The 14,651-nt window shown below is 42.0% G+C and overlaps 3 protein-coding genes across 3 annotated transcripts in view; all 3 read left to right on the top strand.

The window, feature by feature from the left end:
- Positions 1-14,651, top strand: part of LOC130388986 (BTB/POZ domain-containing protein kctd15) — a 111,090-nt gene that overhangs the window by 52,527 nt on the left and 43,912 nt on the right. The gene's annotated exons all lie outside the window — the stretch shown is intronic.
- LOC130388978 (carbohydrate sulfotransferase 8-like) overlaps positions 1-14,651 on the top strand; it is a 128,750-nt gene that overhangs the window by 79,572 nt on the left and 34,527 nt on the right. The gene's annotated exons all lie outside the window — the stretch shown is intronic.
- On the top strand, positions 4,938-9,221 carry LOC130388981 (keratin, type I cytoskeletal 13-like). The gene is made up of 7 exons (XM_056598626.1): positions 4,938-5,369; positions 5,807-5,889; positions 7,834-7,990; positions 8,170-8,331; positions 8,418-8,543; positions 8,664-8,878; positions 9,073-9,221. Exons 1-7 carry the CDS (start codon positions 4,971-4,973, stop codon positions 9,104-9,106), a joined length of 1,176 nt encoding a protein of 391 aa, XP_056454601.1. The 5' UTR covers positions 4,938-4,970; the 3' UTR covers positions 9,107-9,221.

The raw sequence follows: 14,651 nt of genomic DNA, 5'->3' as shown, positions 1-14,651 counted from the left end.
ATCCTTAAGGAACCTTAAAGGAACTGTAAATCAAAACTTGTCTAAAACAAGTCCCTTGTGTAAATTACGTGCTTACGTCTCTGTGTCTAAAACAACCCTAAATCGGCCTTGACTGCTGCTGAGATGGACTGTCTGCCTCGAGTTTGGGAGGGCTGGAGCGGTCTGTGGGCTGGAGTGCTATCTGTTTATCGTTGCAACCCCCAGCCTCGTATTGAGATCGCGGCGCGCGGTTTCAAAATAATAATAATAATAGACACCCCGCGGGCCACAAAAAGCCCGCGGGCCGCTACTTGAGTATGACTGCTGTAGACCATACAATACTTTTGGACAGGTTAGAAAACTGGGTGGGGCTTTCAGGCACAGTCTTAAATTGGTTCAGATCCTACCTACAAAATAGGAACTACTTTGTTTCCATCGGCGACTTTGTATCAGAATCAACCAACTTGATGTGTGGAGTCCCACAAGGTTCGATCTTAGGACCCTCTTTATTCAACATCTACATGCTCCCACACTAGGGCAAATCATGCATAATAACAATATTGACCATCATTGCTATGCTGATGACACGCAAATCTATGTATCGCTATCACCAAATGACTATCGGCCCATAGATCTGCTGTGCCAGTGCATTGAGCAAGTGAAAGACTGGATGTGCCGAAATTTCCTTCAGCTAATTGAGGATAAAACAGAGATAATTGTATTTGGTGCTAAAACGGAAAGGCTTAAAGTAACCCAACACCTTCACTCTCTGTCCCTGAAAACCTCAATCAAAGCCAGAAACCTAGGGGTTATCATGGATTCTGATTTACATTTCGAAAGTCACATCAAATCAGTTACAAAATCTGCATATTATCACCTTAAAAATGTAGCAAGACTTGAGGGCTCATGTCCACCGAAGACTTACAAAAACTTGTACATGCCTTTATCACTAGTAAGCTTGATTACTGCAATGGTCTCCTTACAGATCTCCCAAACAAACTCTAAGGAAGCTTCAGCTTGTTCAGAATGCTGCTGCTAGAGTTTTAACAAAGACCAAAAAATGAACATATTACACCAATTCTTAAATCGTTACATTGGCTTCCTGTAGGTCAGAGAATTGATTTTAAAATCATGTTGCTAACCTATAAATCCCTACATGGTTTAGGCCCAAAATATTTAACTGATATGCTTCCACTACATAAGCCTTCTAGAACACTAAGATCTTCTGAGACCAATCTGTTAATTATCCCCAGAGTAAACACGAAACATGGGAAAGCAGGATTTAGTTACTATGCAACAAATAGCTGGAATAAACTCCCTGAGGATTTAAGACTTGCCCCAACTCTGAGCACCTTCAAAACAAGATTGAAGACTTTTATGTTTGCTTTAGCTTTCTGCTAAATCTTAAATACTTTACCTTTATTTTACTAAAATGCCTTTTTAACTTTCCCTTTATTTTCTATTTTTACCAGAAAAATACATGATCTGATACCAGAGAGAAAGGTTGCTGGGCTAGAGTCCTAGAAGCTGGGTTAGAGTCCTAGAATATTGTCCTTTAGGTCGGGTTGTAGTCCCGACTTGGGTTCCAGAGAGACTGTTGATCTGATCTTAAATAACTTTCAATTTAATTTTCTCACTTTCTTAAATACATTGCACTTTCAATTTTACTTACTAAAAAGCCTTTTTAACTTTCTATTTTACTAATTTCTTTGCATATGTTTTCTTTTACTTATCTATTATTTTATTTTATTGTATAACAATGTTTATATGTGAAGCACTTTGAGTCTGCCTTGTGTATGAAAAGTGCTACATAAATAAAGTTGCCTTGCCTTGCCTTGCCTATAGAAATAAAAATGTGACTTTTGTGACACTTTGTGACACTTGACTACATCTCCCGCCGGTGCAGGGTTCTTCTTCGTGGCCAAAGGATTCGCGGCCTTGCATAGATAACTGGGGACTCAACGGGATCATTGTTAAGAACCGCAATCTTCTACCCCTTATAAACACAGCGTTCAAAACTGTACATGGAGCTCAGATTTTCCCTAAATTAGACCTAGAAGTGCTTACAAAGAGAATCAAATCAATCAAAACCAAATAAAATAAAATGTATTGTCATTTTGTTGATTACAAGTAACAACAAAACGAGAAGGTGTTTCTCAGGGATCATGATCAATTCAGTACATACATTGCCACACATTCATTTCACACATACATCCCAATGATGAATAAAATAGATGTAGCTGGATGGCTTAAATAGCTAAAAGACCATAACATAATACACATATATGCACTGAATAAATAAATACATTTAAAATGCTCTAATAAATAGATAAAGTGCAACAGATTAGAAATGATTTAAAATGTTATGTGCAAGTCCAGTGAGTCCAGTGAGGAGATCTAGGACGCTGGTGTGTTGAGCACCCTGACAGCTTGAGGCAGGAAGCTGTTTAGCAGCCTGTTGGTGGAGCATCTTATGCTGCGATAGCGCTTCTTGGAGGGTAGGAGCTGAAAGAAGCTGTTCAGAGGGTGAGAGGGGTCTCCCACTATTTTCTCGGCCCTATTCCTGCAGCGGCTCAGGAATATGTCCTGGCCAGAGGGAAGTGAGGCTCCAATTACCTTTTCCGTTGATCTCACCACTCTCTGCAGGGCCTTTTTGTCCACCGCACTGCAGCTGGAGAACCATGTAGAGTTGGCGTACGTCAGCACACTCTCCAATGCCCCCCTGTAGAACGTGGTGAGGATGCTCAGAGGTAGTGAGGCCTGTTGGAGTTTCCTCAGGAAGTACAGTCTCTGTTGGGCTTGCTTCACTATGGGAGGGAGAGTGGAAGAGTATGAATATCTGGTGATGCCCTTTGATCTAGTTAATGCACCTGGGATATTCAAGGCGATGGTTAACGCTGTCCCGAGGGAACTCCTCAACCACTCTGCTCATGTATATTTTTAGACGACATCTGCTACTCTTATGGGCGCACAGCTCGAACCCCACCTGGAAGCATGGCTCTCTACCCGGGAGCTTTATCGGTCCTTTCAAAGTGATCCACTGGATCACCCCGTAACTTAACATCTGCAGCTTGTAGACAGTACAAGCATGTTGGTATCCTCCCCGACACTGTACAATAATGAACAAATCCTGTCTATTTATTCCCTCTGCTCCCCTTACTTCCTGCTGAGTGTTCACAAATGTTTGTTGCATTGGATTTTGCCAGAACGTCTGTTACTTACTTCAGTTAAGAAGATATTTTGTTTTACAAACACATCGCTGGATTTAGATTCACACTTTACCCAGGCCGTAACAAATTTCTGCTTCCGAGCTTTGGTTCTTTGAAGCCTTTCTTGTCCTCTCTTTCATTTGCGCAAAAGACAAAGCAAATTCCATTGTGTTCTCACACTAAATCAACAAAAGTCTGTTGGCAGATCTACTCGTCTCCTATTGGGACAAGTAGAGACTAGAACGTTTGTGTGTGTGTTTTTGTGTGTGTGTGTGTGTGTGTGTGTGTGTGTGTGTGTGTGTGTGTGTGTGTGTGTGTGTGTGTGTGTGTGTGTGTGTGTGTGTGTGTGTGTGTGTGTGTGTGTGTGTGTGTGTGTGTGTGTGTGTGTGCGTGTGTGTGTCGCAGGGACGTCCCTAGGAATTCTGGGCCCCCTGACAGAATTCAGTTATGGAGCCCCCCCCTATATGTATAGCCTACATGTTTTATGTTATATATTCATTCACATTTTATAATCATTAAATATTGGTTAATACTGGGTCAAAATTGGGTAGTCATTCTCATCCGAAGAAAATGAATAACAAATGAATAACAACATGATAAACCTACCTACTTACCTAGGCTACTTTGTACACTTGATAGTTATTTAGTATTTAGTTAAACATTTACCTGGCTTGTAGTTACTATAGACCGAAATAAGCTAATAGACTGTGACAGTGCTGCTTCTGCTTAGACTGTACTCCTTCTCCCCTTCTTCTATTTCAACCTCACTGGTTTCTTCTGTGGGTTCATCATGGCTTGAAGAGGGCCCTGACTCTAAGATACATCATATAATTCAGAATATGTCTCATAATTATTTGAACATATTAAACAATGTTGTCAACAGTCTATTTGATTGGATTGAGCTGGGCATGACTATTTGCTGCATTAGCCTACAATAAATAGCAGCTATTAAGCTAAGGGTAGACTACTTGTAATTCTAGCTAACTTAAAACTTAAAAGTCAGCTAAAATGTAAGTATCCTTGGTTTAATGTCTGCTAATATTGTAATGCAGCCAATCAAAATATTCAAAATCTGTTTACATTAATGTTATTATCATGCTGGCAAGCAGTATGGAATGCTAATCATTGCATTATCTCCATTTCTACCATGGTCTGGGTGAATACTCGATTCTGATTGTCTGGAGGGTGTAGGTTAAAAAGTGTTAATTTACACCTAGGAAAGACGTTGACCCTATGAAGACGCTATGGCCACGTTGCTTGGCAACGCCTGTAATTCAAATTCCAATTTACTCCGACCTTTGGGGCGTGGTAATGGGCCCAAGAATGCCCAATACGTTTTTTTTAGAATGAATGAATGAATGCAAGAGGATTCTGTTGCCATTAGAACACTAAACCTGTGCTTTACTAGACCACATATTTTAAAAGGCGTCAAAGCGGTCTTGTTTCATAAAAAACACTGCATATTTGTCTGATGTTTCTGGGAAAAACTTAACATTCCACCTCTGATATATTGTCCAATATATCATGCCCACCATGCCCCATCTCTTGGGGATGGACGTTAAGTCCAGAAGTGTGAAAGACTGTGTGTGTGTTTGGGTCTGGCTGTGTGTCAGGGCCTGTGTGTGTCTTCATTTCCCTAATAATTTGCCTGCAGGGAATGGGGGCTGGGCTGTTCCTGAAGCCCTTCCTTATGTTTTGGTTGCATACAAAAGGAGGGAGGTCCAACCGCTTGACACCAGTTCCCTTCTCCTCTCAGAGCAGACAGACCCTCACACAGCAGCCATGACTTCCTCCTTCTCTCGTTCCTATGGTGGATCCGGCGGCAGCCGCCTGGGCTCCATGCGGGCCGGAAGCGTGTACGGTGGCGCTGGAGGCAGCGGGGTCCGCATCTCCAGCACCAACGCCTCCAGGTCCTTCGGGGCCGCCGGGGCCGGCTCTGGCTTTGCATCTGGTGGATCAAGCTTCCAGCTGTCGGACGCCGTGGACATCAACGAATCTAAGAAGGCCACCATGCAGAACCTGAACGACCGCCTGGGCAGCTACCTGGAGAAGGTGCGCACCCTGGAGAGGGCCAACGCCGATCTGGAGGCGAAGATCCACCAGTTCTTGTTGAACAAGACCTTGGTGGAGACTCACGACTGCACCGCCCACAAGGCCACCATCAGGCTCCTTCAGGAGCAGGTGAGACCACTTCAAGCCTGACATCATGAGAACATACATTTATCATACAGTGTGAGTTTATTAACTCTGATGGGCAATCCAATGTCTGTGTATCAATGAATGGCGATGTCTTTGTGGAACAGTAGGACAATGAGTCCATGTTAACAAAGCATGTTTGATAGATTAACACAAACAAAGACCTGTTCTATAACAAGAAAGACCAGGTGAGACATTTGATATTGGGCCTGTTTGCTTAGAGGAACCAGGCCAAGCACAGCTCTGTGTTCTGTGTGTATAGCCACGCCCAAAAGTATGCCCTGAAAACTGAACTAGTTTGACAGAACAGAAAACAGTGCAAACTTGACCTAACTTTACATAAATGTTAAATAAATATTTGAGCGATTTAAAAATAGTTATTTATCAAATATTTAACGAATGAATGTTGTTTCTCATTTCAGATTATTGATGCAACCCGCTCAAGAGGAGCAGTCCTTCTGGCTATTGACAATGCTACGCTTGCCTCAGATGACTTCAGGGTTAAGTCAGTACACCAGAGAAGCAACACTGGATGTTTATTGAAATTATAATAATAATATAACATTGAAGTATATATTTAGTTTAATCCAATGTTTCACAGAAGTAGGCAAGGCAAGGCAACTTTATTTATATAGCACTTTTCATACACAAGGCAGACTCAAAGTGCTTCACATATAAACATTGTCATACAATAAAATAAAATAATAAAACATATGCAAAGAAATGGGTAAAATAGAAAGTTAAAAAGGCATTTTAGTATTAAAATAGAAAATAAAGGCGAAGTTAAAAAAGCTTATTAGAAAGTGCAATGTATTTAAGATTTAGCAGAAAGCTAAAGCTAACATAAAGTCTTCAGTCTTGTTTTAAAGGTGCTCAGAGTTGGGGCAAGTCTTAAATCCTCTGGGAGTTTATTCCAGCTATTTGTTGCATAGTAACTAAATCCTGCTTTCCTATGTTTCGTGTTTACTCTGGGGATAATTAACAGATTGGTCTGAGAGGATCTTAGTGGTCTAGAAGGCTTATGTAGTGGAAGCATATCAGTTAAATATTTTGGGCCTAAACCATGTAGGGATTTATAGGTTAGCAACATGATTTTAAAATCAATTCTCTGACCTACAGGAAGCCAATGTAAAGATTTCGGAATTGGTGTAATATGTTCAATTTTTTTGGTCTTTGTTAGAACTCTAGCAGCAGCATTCTGAACAAGCTGAAGCTTCCTCAGGGTTTGTTTTGGGAGACCTGTAAGGAGACTTACTAGTGATAAAAGCATGTACAAGTTTTTGTAAGTCTTCGGTGGACATGAGCCCTCTAAGTCTTGCTACACTTGGTGTACTTGGTGATAATATGCCGATTTTGTAACTGATTTGATGTGACTGTCGAAATGTAAATCTGAATCCATGATAACCCCTAGATTTCCGGCTTTGATTGAGGTTTTCAGGGACAGCGAGTGAAGGTGTTGGGTTACTTTAAGCCTTTCCGTTTTAGAACCAAATACAATTACCTCTGTTTTGTCCTCATTTAGTTGAAGGAAATTTCGGCACATCCATTCTTTCACTTGCTCAATGCACTGGCACAGCAGATCTATGGGCCGATAGTCATTTGGTGATAGCGATACATAGATTTGCGTGTCATCAGCATAGCAATGATGCAATGATGGTCAATATCGTTATTTTGCATGATTTGCCCTAGTGGGAGCATGTAGATGTAAAATAAAGAGGGTCCTAAGATCGAACCTTGTGGGACTCCACATGTCACGTTGGTTGATTCTGATACAAAGTCGCCAATGGAAACAAAGTAGTTCCTATTTTGTAGGTAGGATCTGAACCAATTTAAGACTGTGCCTGAAAGCCCCACCCAGTTTTCTAACCTGTCCAGAAGTAATGTTAGTCTACAGTCTCGAATGCAGCACTGAGGTCAAGTAGCATTAGTATTGAGGTTTTGCCAGAGTCTGTGTTAAGACGGATGTCGTTTACAACTTCAATAAGGGCGGTCTCAGTGCTGTGCAGGGGTCGAAATCCTGATTGGAAGGAGTCAAAGCAACCAGTTGATGCCAGGAAGTGATTAAGTTGCTGGAGGACAACTTTCTCAATGATTTTACTTTTGAAGGGTAGATTTGATATTGGTCTGTAGTTGTTAATAATATAGGGATCTAGGCTCTAGGCTTTTTTAAAAGGGGTTTAATAACTGCAGTTTTCAAAGCTTTTGGGAAATTGCCTGACTGGAGAGAGTTGTTAACTATCTGCAATATGTCTACTGCTAGGCAGTTGAAAACATTCTTAAAGAGGTTGGTAGGTAAAGTATCAAGGCAACAGGTGGATGGCTTTAGTTGTGTCACAGTTTCCACAAGATTTTGAGAGTCTATAACATTAAAGCATGCCATCCTTGCCACGTTACAGAACGCCACGTTGTACAAAAGTACAAAACTGTTGTATTGTGGTTTTTATTGCAGGTATGACAATGAGCTCAACATGCGCCAAAGTGTGGAGGCGGACATTTCCGGACTCAAGAGGCTCTATGACGAGCTGACCATGGGCAGAGCTGACCTAGAGATGCAGGTCGAAGGGCTGAGGGAGGAGCTTATTCAAATCAAGAGCAACCACGAAGAAGTAAGGGGGTTTCAACATGCATTGCAGAGCGAAATATAATATCAATATCTCTTTTTTTGGTCAAATTACCAAAATAACATCATTGCATCACTATGACACAACGATTTCTTGTATCAGGACCACTAATATGGCTAGAAATGGATGAGACTTTTGACCCAAGTTGCCCTTTCTTTGTAAAGGAACTGCTGCTTGCGCGCTCCAGTATTGGAGGTCAGGTGAACGTGGAAGTGGACGCCGCACCACAGGAGGATATGTCTGTCACCCTGGCAACAATGAGGGAACACTATGAGGCCGTTGCCACCAAGAACCGCAAGGCACTGGAAGTCTGGTTCCAAGCCAAGGTAGACCTACCTTCCCTTGCCTAATACTGAATCCAATATGAAATGGATATGATTTTGTATTTATTCTTTGTGGTTTTCGTTTTCAGTCAGAGGAGCTGAACAAGGAAGTTTCTGTCAGCACTGAAACACTCCAAAGCTCCCGTTCTGAGATCACCGAGGTCAAACGCACCCTACAGAGCCTGGAGATTGAGCTCCAGTCCCAATTAAGCATGGTGGGTACCCAAGTTCCATTTTTTATTTGAGTCAGTCTCAATTCTCCCTGATTCCTCTGTGAATCATGAGGCCAGTGGAATTTGTCATCAATACACTTTCTCCTTGGTTGTGTTCTACAGAAAGCATCTCTGGAAGGCACCCTGAGAGATACACAGGGCAGGTATGGCAACATGCTGGCAGGATACCAGAGACAGGTGACGGCTCTGGAGGAACAGCTGGGAGACCTGAGGGCCGGCCTGGCTACGCAGGGACAACAGTACCAGATGCTGCTGGATATCAAGACCAGGCTGGAGCTGGAGATCGCTGAGTACAGGAGGCTGATGGACGGAGAGCTGTAAGGACGTGTCTCCTTTTGTAGTTGGATAATTCCTACCACTACTTTTAGTATTATATGATTACCCTTGACTGGCAAAGTGGGATTGACTGTGTCCCCCGCATTTACATTATGTTTAATCTCTGTCTTTGAAGATTAAATAAAGTTGATGCTTTCCTGAATATATCTTTTACTTTATGCTCTTTGTTCCCCAGCCCTGCTCCAAACCTGATTACTAAGGAGAAGTAGATCTATCAAATATCCTCTCAGCACAAAAAGTAACATTCAATAAACTACGTACCGTTCACAGAATTTTGGAAATAAAACTATTTCTGTGGAACCGACATTTGAGTCCTGACACGTTTTTTCCTATGTGTTCTTGGAATGATAATTCCTCTATTCTGAATGGCCATATTTTTACTTGTTGATGGATTTGAAACAAGGGAGCACAGAAAAATGCATGGGTAAAACAATAATTTCAAGGGACTATGTGTTGGATTTCCACACACATAAATCGCTTTGAATGCCAATATTTGTAAGAATATGTTAAAATTAACCATTTTACAACAAAATGTGTACTCCCCGATTCTGTTGCATAAAACCGCCTGTTGTGTAATTTCAAATATGCTAAAATGGTTCCGGTTTTGCTGGGGAAAAGGAAGGAGGTGACGTCTCAGTGTGGATAATGGCATAAGTATCTCTTCTTTTTTAAAGTTTGATATTTAATGTGCATTATACCTACTCAAGCCACTCCAACGGTCTGTAGATACATAACCTTTATTGATGTTTAGAACTCATATTAGTTCATGATTGTTATTGCTTCAAACCAAGGTGTTCGCATTAAGGTTATCTCCATGATTGGCGTATGAACCAGGGGTTTTGGCACAAGTGATGCAACGTCTGGATCTTTTCCGAATTTTGACCCTCGCATCTCGTTCAAATTAACAAATGAGTCGGAGCATTCATTTGTGCATAGAAATAATGCATGTAATATACGGCAGTTGAATGCACTTGCGCATATATAGGGTGATATACGGTAAGAAAGTGAAAACGTCGAGGGCTATGCTAGAATTTTTTTTTAAATAGACAATTCGACAAACAGTACACATATTTAAACACCACATAAAAAAGGACCCTATTAAGTGATAATCAAAAAATAAATGTATGATGCATCCGCGGATACACTCGCACGAGAATGCTGTTACAAACCGGGAAGAGGCAGCTGAGGAAGGAGTGTGATGTTGGGACGAGTTGCAGGTGGAGGAGAAGACAGTTGGAGGAGTGAAAAGTTGAGGAGTGACAGGTGGAGGAGTGATAGGTAGTGTGATGAGGTGAGGTCTTAAATGGATTAGTGAGAATGAATACGTGAAAGTTGTGCCTTTTATCAAGCATTTTGTACATTACGTAAGAAGAGCTCAAAGTTAACAGTTCTGATCGCCCTACCAAGTCCAATATTACTATGTTTGAAATATCCTATACAATTTGTATTGTATCATGAGAACCCTGACGCGTCCAAGGAGGGGACAGGGGGGAGTGGCAGGCGGAGCTGCAGGGTGTGGGTGGGGATTTAAAATAGTTTCATCATTTGAATGGGTTAAACCCAGAAAGGAAACCAGGGAAGCATGGCGGTTGAGTTCCTGCATGTTCAATAACTGTTTCTCAGATCAACAAAGAAAAATAATACAATGCATGCACAAGGTTTCTCAAAAGCACCTCAAGACCCCTTCCTCAACCATGAGACGGACCACTTAACTGGTCCGTACCAGAAGGACAACTTAACAGACAACACTACTGACCAATGAGCAACTGACCAGACCACAAGAACCATATGGAGCACCGGTTAATCTTTAGAAAAAGTTCAATTAAATTGCTACATATTTGGCTAACAGACAGACAGACAGACAGACAGACAGACAGACAGACAGACAGACAGACAGACAGACAGACAGACAGACAGACAGACAGACAGACAGACCAAGGGTCAGACAGACTGGCAGACAGACAGACAGACAGACAGACAGACAGACAGATATAAAGATAGATAGATGGATATATAAACACATGGACGGACAGATATAAGATATAACAGGCATAATCAATAAAAGAGTATATTTAATAGACAAGGGATTATGATCTCTGACATTTCTTTCTGCTAACAGCGTTGCCAACAAGGCCAGAGATGGAGGAGGTCGCTAAGGACCACAAATACCCACTTCCACAGACCATTCGCTAACTGGAAAGATATAGGCTTAGCATAGATAGAAACATAGGCTTGGGCGCCCCTTAGTGGTAGTAACCAGGGGTCGGTCTGAGCGACCATGGCCAGTGGACAGACCACTGAATTGGCAACAACGCCTGCTCCTGACCATGTCCCCGGCAGATATAAACCGTGAAACACAAGGAACTCATACCAGATCTAAACAAACAAGACAATGGTACACTTCCAAATCCCTTTTGGGAGAGCATTTGGTCCAGGAAAGCGGTAATTTTTATCCATTTCTCAATTTCAAAGCAACCCAATATTTGTAAAGAAATACAAATTAATCTAGTTCCAAATGTTCCTAGTAGCCTACATGTTTTCAATTAATTTTTTTCCAGTATCCTCTGATACAACGCCAAGGATTGTTTAATAAAGAAAAGGAGGGATAAAGAGGTATTACAATTATGTTGGTTACTCAGATACTATGATGACATATGGGCCTAGATGTTCAAGAAGAATGGAATGAAGTCCAACTGGCCTACCGCTCCAAGCGATGCACTGTAGGCCTAAGCAGAAGCAATGGGCGGGTCGGGGGGGGCACCTCAGGGATGCATACGTAGCACATAGCATTCCTGATGAACACTGAAGGAAACTGAACGGTTTATTCTTGAATGAAAAACATGAATGCAGTCTGCCATTAAGGGAGTTGAAGTAAAAGAATAAACCAATTTAAACCAACCAATACCAACTACATCCCGTACCTGGTCCGTACCTGGACATCTTATGTTGTAAGATGTCAGCCATGTTATTGACACCAAAACTATTTGTTTTAGAAAGATAGATAGATAATACATAGATAGAAAACAACTTTATTAATCCCTTGGAGGGGATATTCCTTAGTTACAACAGCCCAGCAGTAGTGGAAAATCCAGGATAAAATACAATACAATAAAAATACAAGGTACTAATGATAAACAAAAATAGAAGCTAAAGTAAATGCTAAAGTAAAGGCAAACAGAACAAACAGGGTATTCAAAAACAGACGGTGTAAACAATATAAATTATAACGTGTAAAGTGTAAATTAGAATGTGGCGAAGTACCAGTACTTCACAGTTTATTAAAGTGTATAAATGCAAATTCAAACAAAGAGAAGGTGCCCAGTGATCATGTATATATCTACGTAAATATATATATATATATATATATATATATATATATATATATGTAGATGTATATACATATATATACTACTAGTGATGGGTCATTTGTGACCGAATCAGTTCGAATGAACAAATCTTTATCAAGAGCGAACCGACCTGATTATTCTCTCTCGTTCATCTCGTTTGTCTCGTTCGTTCTCGAGTCGACTCCTCCCAGACCCACTAGTCGCTGAGTAGCTGACTCGCTGTTCATGCACTGACTTTGAGTGGTGCAGAGGCTTAGTGAGCAAGTGTACAATAAAACTATTAAATACAGTGAAAATGGTAAATGCATGCTGTCTTTGTATTCTCTGTTTCATGCCAGATTACTCAAATATTTGAATGTCTCGTCAATCTGTGTCGTTCTCACGCATGCGAGCTCGGGGACCCCGAACTTGGTGGGCCTTGATCGATTGTTGAAACTCCATAATTTCTAAATCAAGTCTATTAGCTTGCTGATATGTTAAACATCCAATAATTAACATTTATAACATAAACCATCGTCATTATTTTACTGTAAAAGGCACGCTAGTAATCGGATGTTCAATTAAGCAGAATGTTGAAGGTGTGCTTGGATGGCCTCAAGCTGTAAGGGACTAAAAGGGCACAGCCCCTTAGAGTGACCAGACTAGTTAAAACAATGCTGCCAGGTGTGTGGGGGGGGGGGGTTTCAGAGGCACTTTCCCTGGCCAGGGCACATTCCTTGCCCTGGGCAGCATTTTAGGTCAAACAACTATTGTGAAAATCACAAACCTATCGGCCCTTCAGAAGGCCCATATAAGAGGCTGCCTCTTCAGCAGCTCATTCAAGCCCCTGACCAGCAGAGCAACAACACAACCACAGCAGCCGCTCAGAAACAACCACTGACTCAATGGCCTCCTTCTCTAGCCGCAGCGGTTACTCTTCTGGCTCAGCCATCAGGAGCTCCAGGATGATGTCCTCCTCGTCTGACATGTCTGGTGCCCAGGCCTCCGGGGCCGGTGGCGGCAGTGTGTATGGCGGCGCAGGGGGCTTCGGTGTCCGCATCAGTCAAGGCTCAGGGTTCAACCAGGCCGGCTCCATGAACCAGTCCATCAGCGAGAAGGCCACCATGCAGAACCTGAACAACCGTCTGGCCAGCTACCTGGAGAAGGTGAGCATCCTCGAGAAGGCCAACCGCGAGCTGGAGCTGAATCATGAGGTTCATGGAGACCAAGATGTTGCCAGAGGCCCACGACTTGGTTGGCTTCCAGGCAACAATCAAAGACATTCAGTACCAGGTAAGCGTTGATACGTTTTTTTGCTTTACTGACTTGAACATGGGAGTTACCATCTAAATAAGGTGTATATTTTGTTGAACATTGAATAATAAGACTCTACTTTCCATTCTATTCAACCCTTCTTTCAGATTAACTTGGCCGCCCGTGGAAACTCTAGTATCTTCCTATCTATTGACAATGCCAAACTTGCAGCAGATGACTTCAAAATGAAGTGAGTTCACCTTGTGTTTATTCCATGACTTCTTACATGATGCAACATAAAGTCCTAAAACACATGCTGGGGCTGATGACCTAACTGACATTCAAACACAGATACAGTATATCATTGACTATATGTGTCTTGCATTGATCATCAGCAAAAGTGTGTACATCCGCATTAAGCAGCTTTAATTTCATTGTCCAGGTATGAGAATGAGCTGGCTATGCATCAGATGGTGGAGGCAGACATTACTAATCTCAAAGGGGTTATGGTTGAGCTGACCAGAGACAGGAGCAGCCTGCAGGAGGACATTGAGGGGCTTACACTTGAGCTCTTCAAGATGAAGCAGACACACGAGGAGGTAAGGCAAAACAACACCGAAAGAGACACCCTAACATGATTGTGGAGCGGGCCATATTGTCAGTTAACAGTGAAATCAAGCTTTTGGTTCTTGTTTTTGTTGATGTGTGTGTGATTGTGTGTGTTTGTGCTTTTCCAGGAGCTACTGGTTATTCGATCCCAGTTGGGAGGTCAGGTGAACGTGGAGGTGGATGCTGCACCACAGGCGGACCTGTCCGTCGCCATGGCCGAGATTAGGAGTCACTACGAGGGAGTGACAGAGAAGAACCACAAGGCGCTGGAGGCCTGGTTCTTCACCAAGGTGGGCTGGCTGCACCATGTCATGCTTGAAACCCGGTGGTTGCATGTTGCCCGTGCACAATCACTTGTTAAAGGATTTTCTTTGATTCAGTATGTCTTGACTTTTGATTCCTTGGGGTATTATTTATTTTTCTTTCAAATATGCTTAGTTTTTACAAAAGGAGGCTCCTCTTTCCGATTATATCTTTAATTCTCGATACACTGTTTCTAATGATCTTCTTTATCTCCAGACCAACGAACTCACAGCCAAGTTTCTGCCAGCACCTTGACGGTCGA

Source organism: Gadus chalcogrammus, chromosome 9, assembly GCF_026213295.1.
Source record: "Gadus chalcogrammus isolate NIFS_2021 chromosome 9, NIFS_Gcha_1.0, whole genome shotgun sequence".
In the NCBI taxonomy this organism is placed as follows: Eukaryota; Metazoa; Chordata; class Actinopteri; order Gadiformes; family Gadidae; genus Gadus; species Gadus chalcogrammus.
This window is presented reverse-complemented; position numbering and strand designations above follow the sequence as displayed.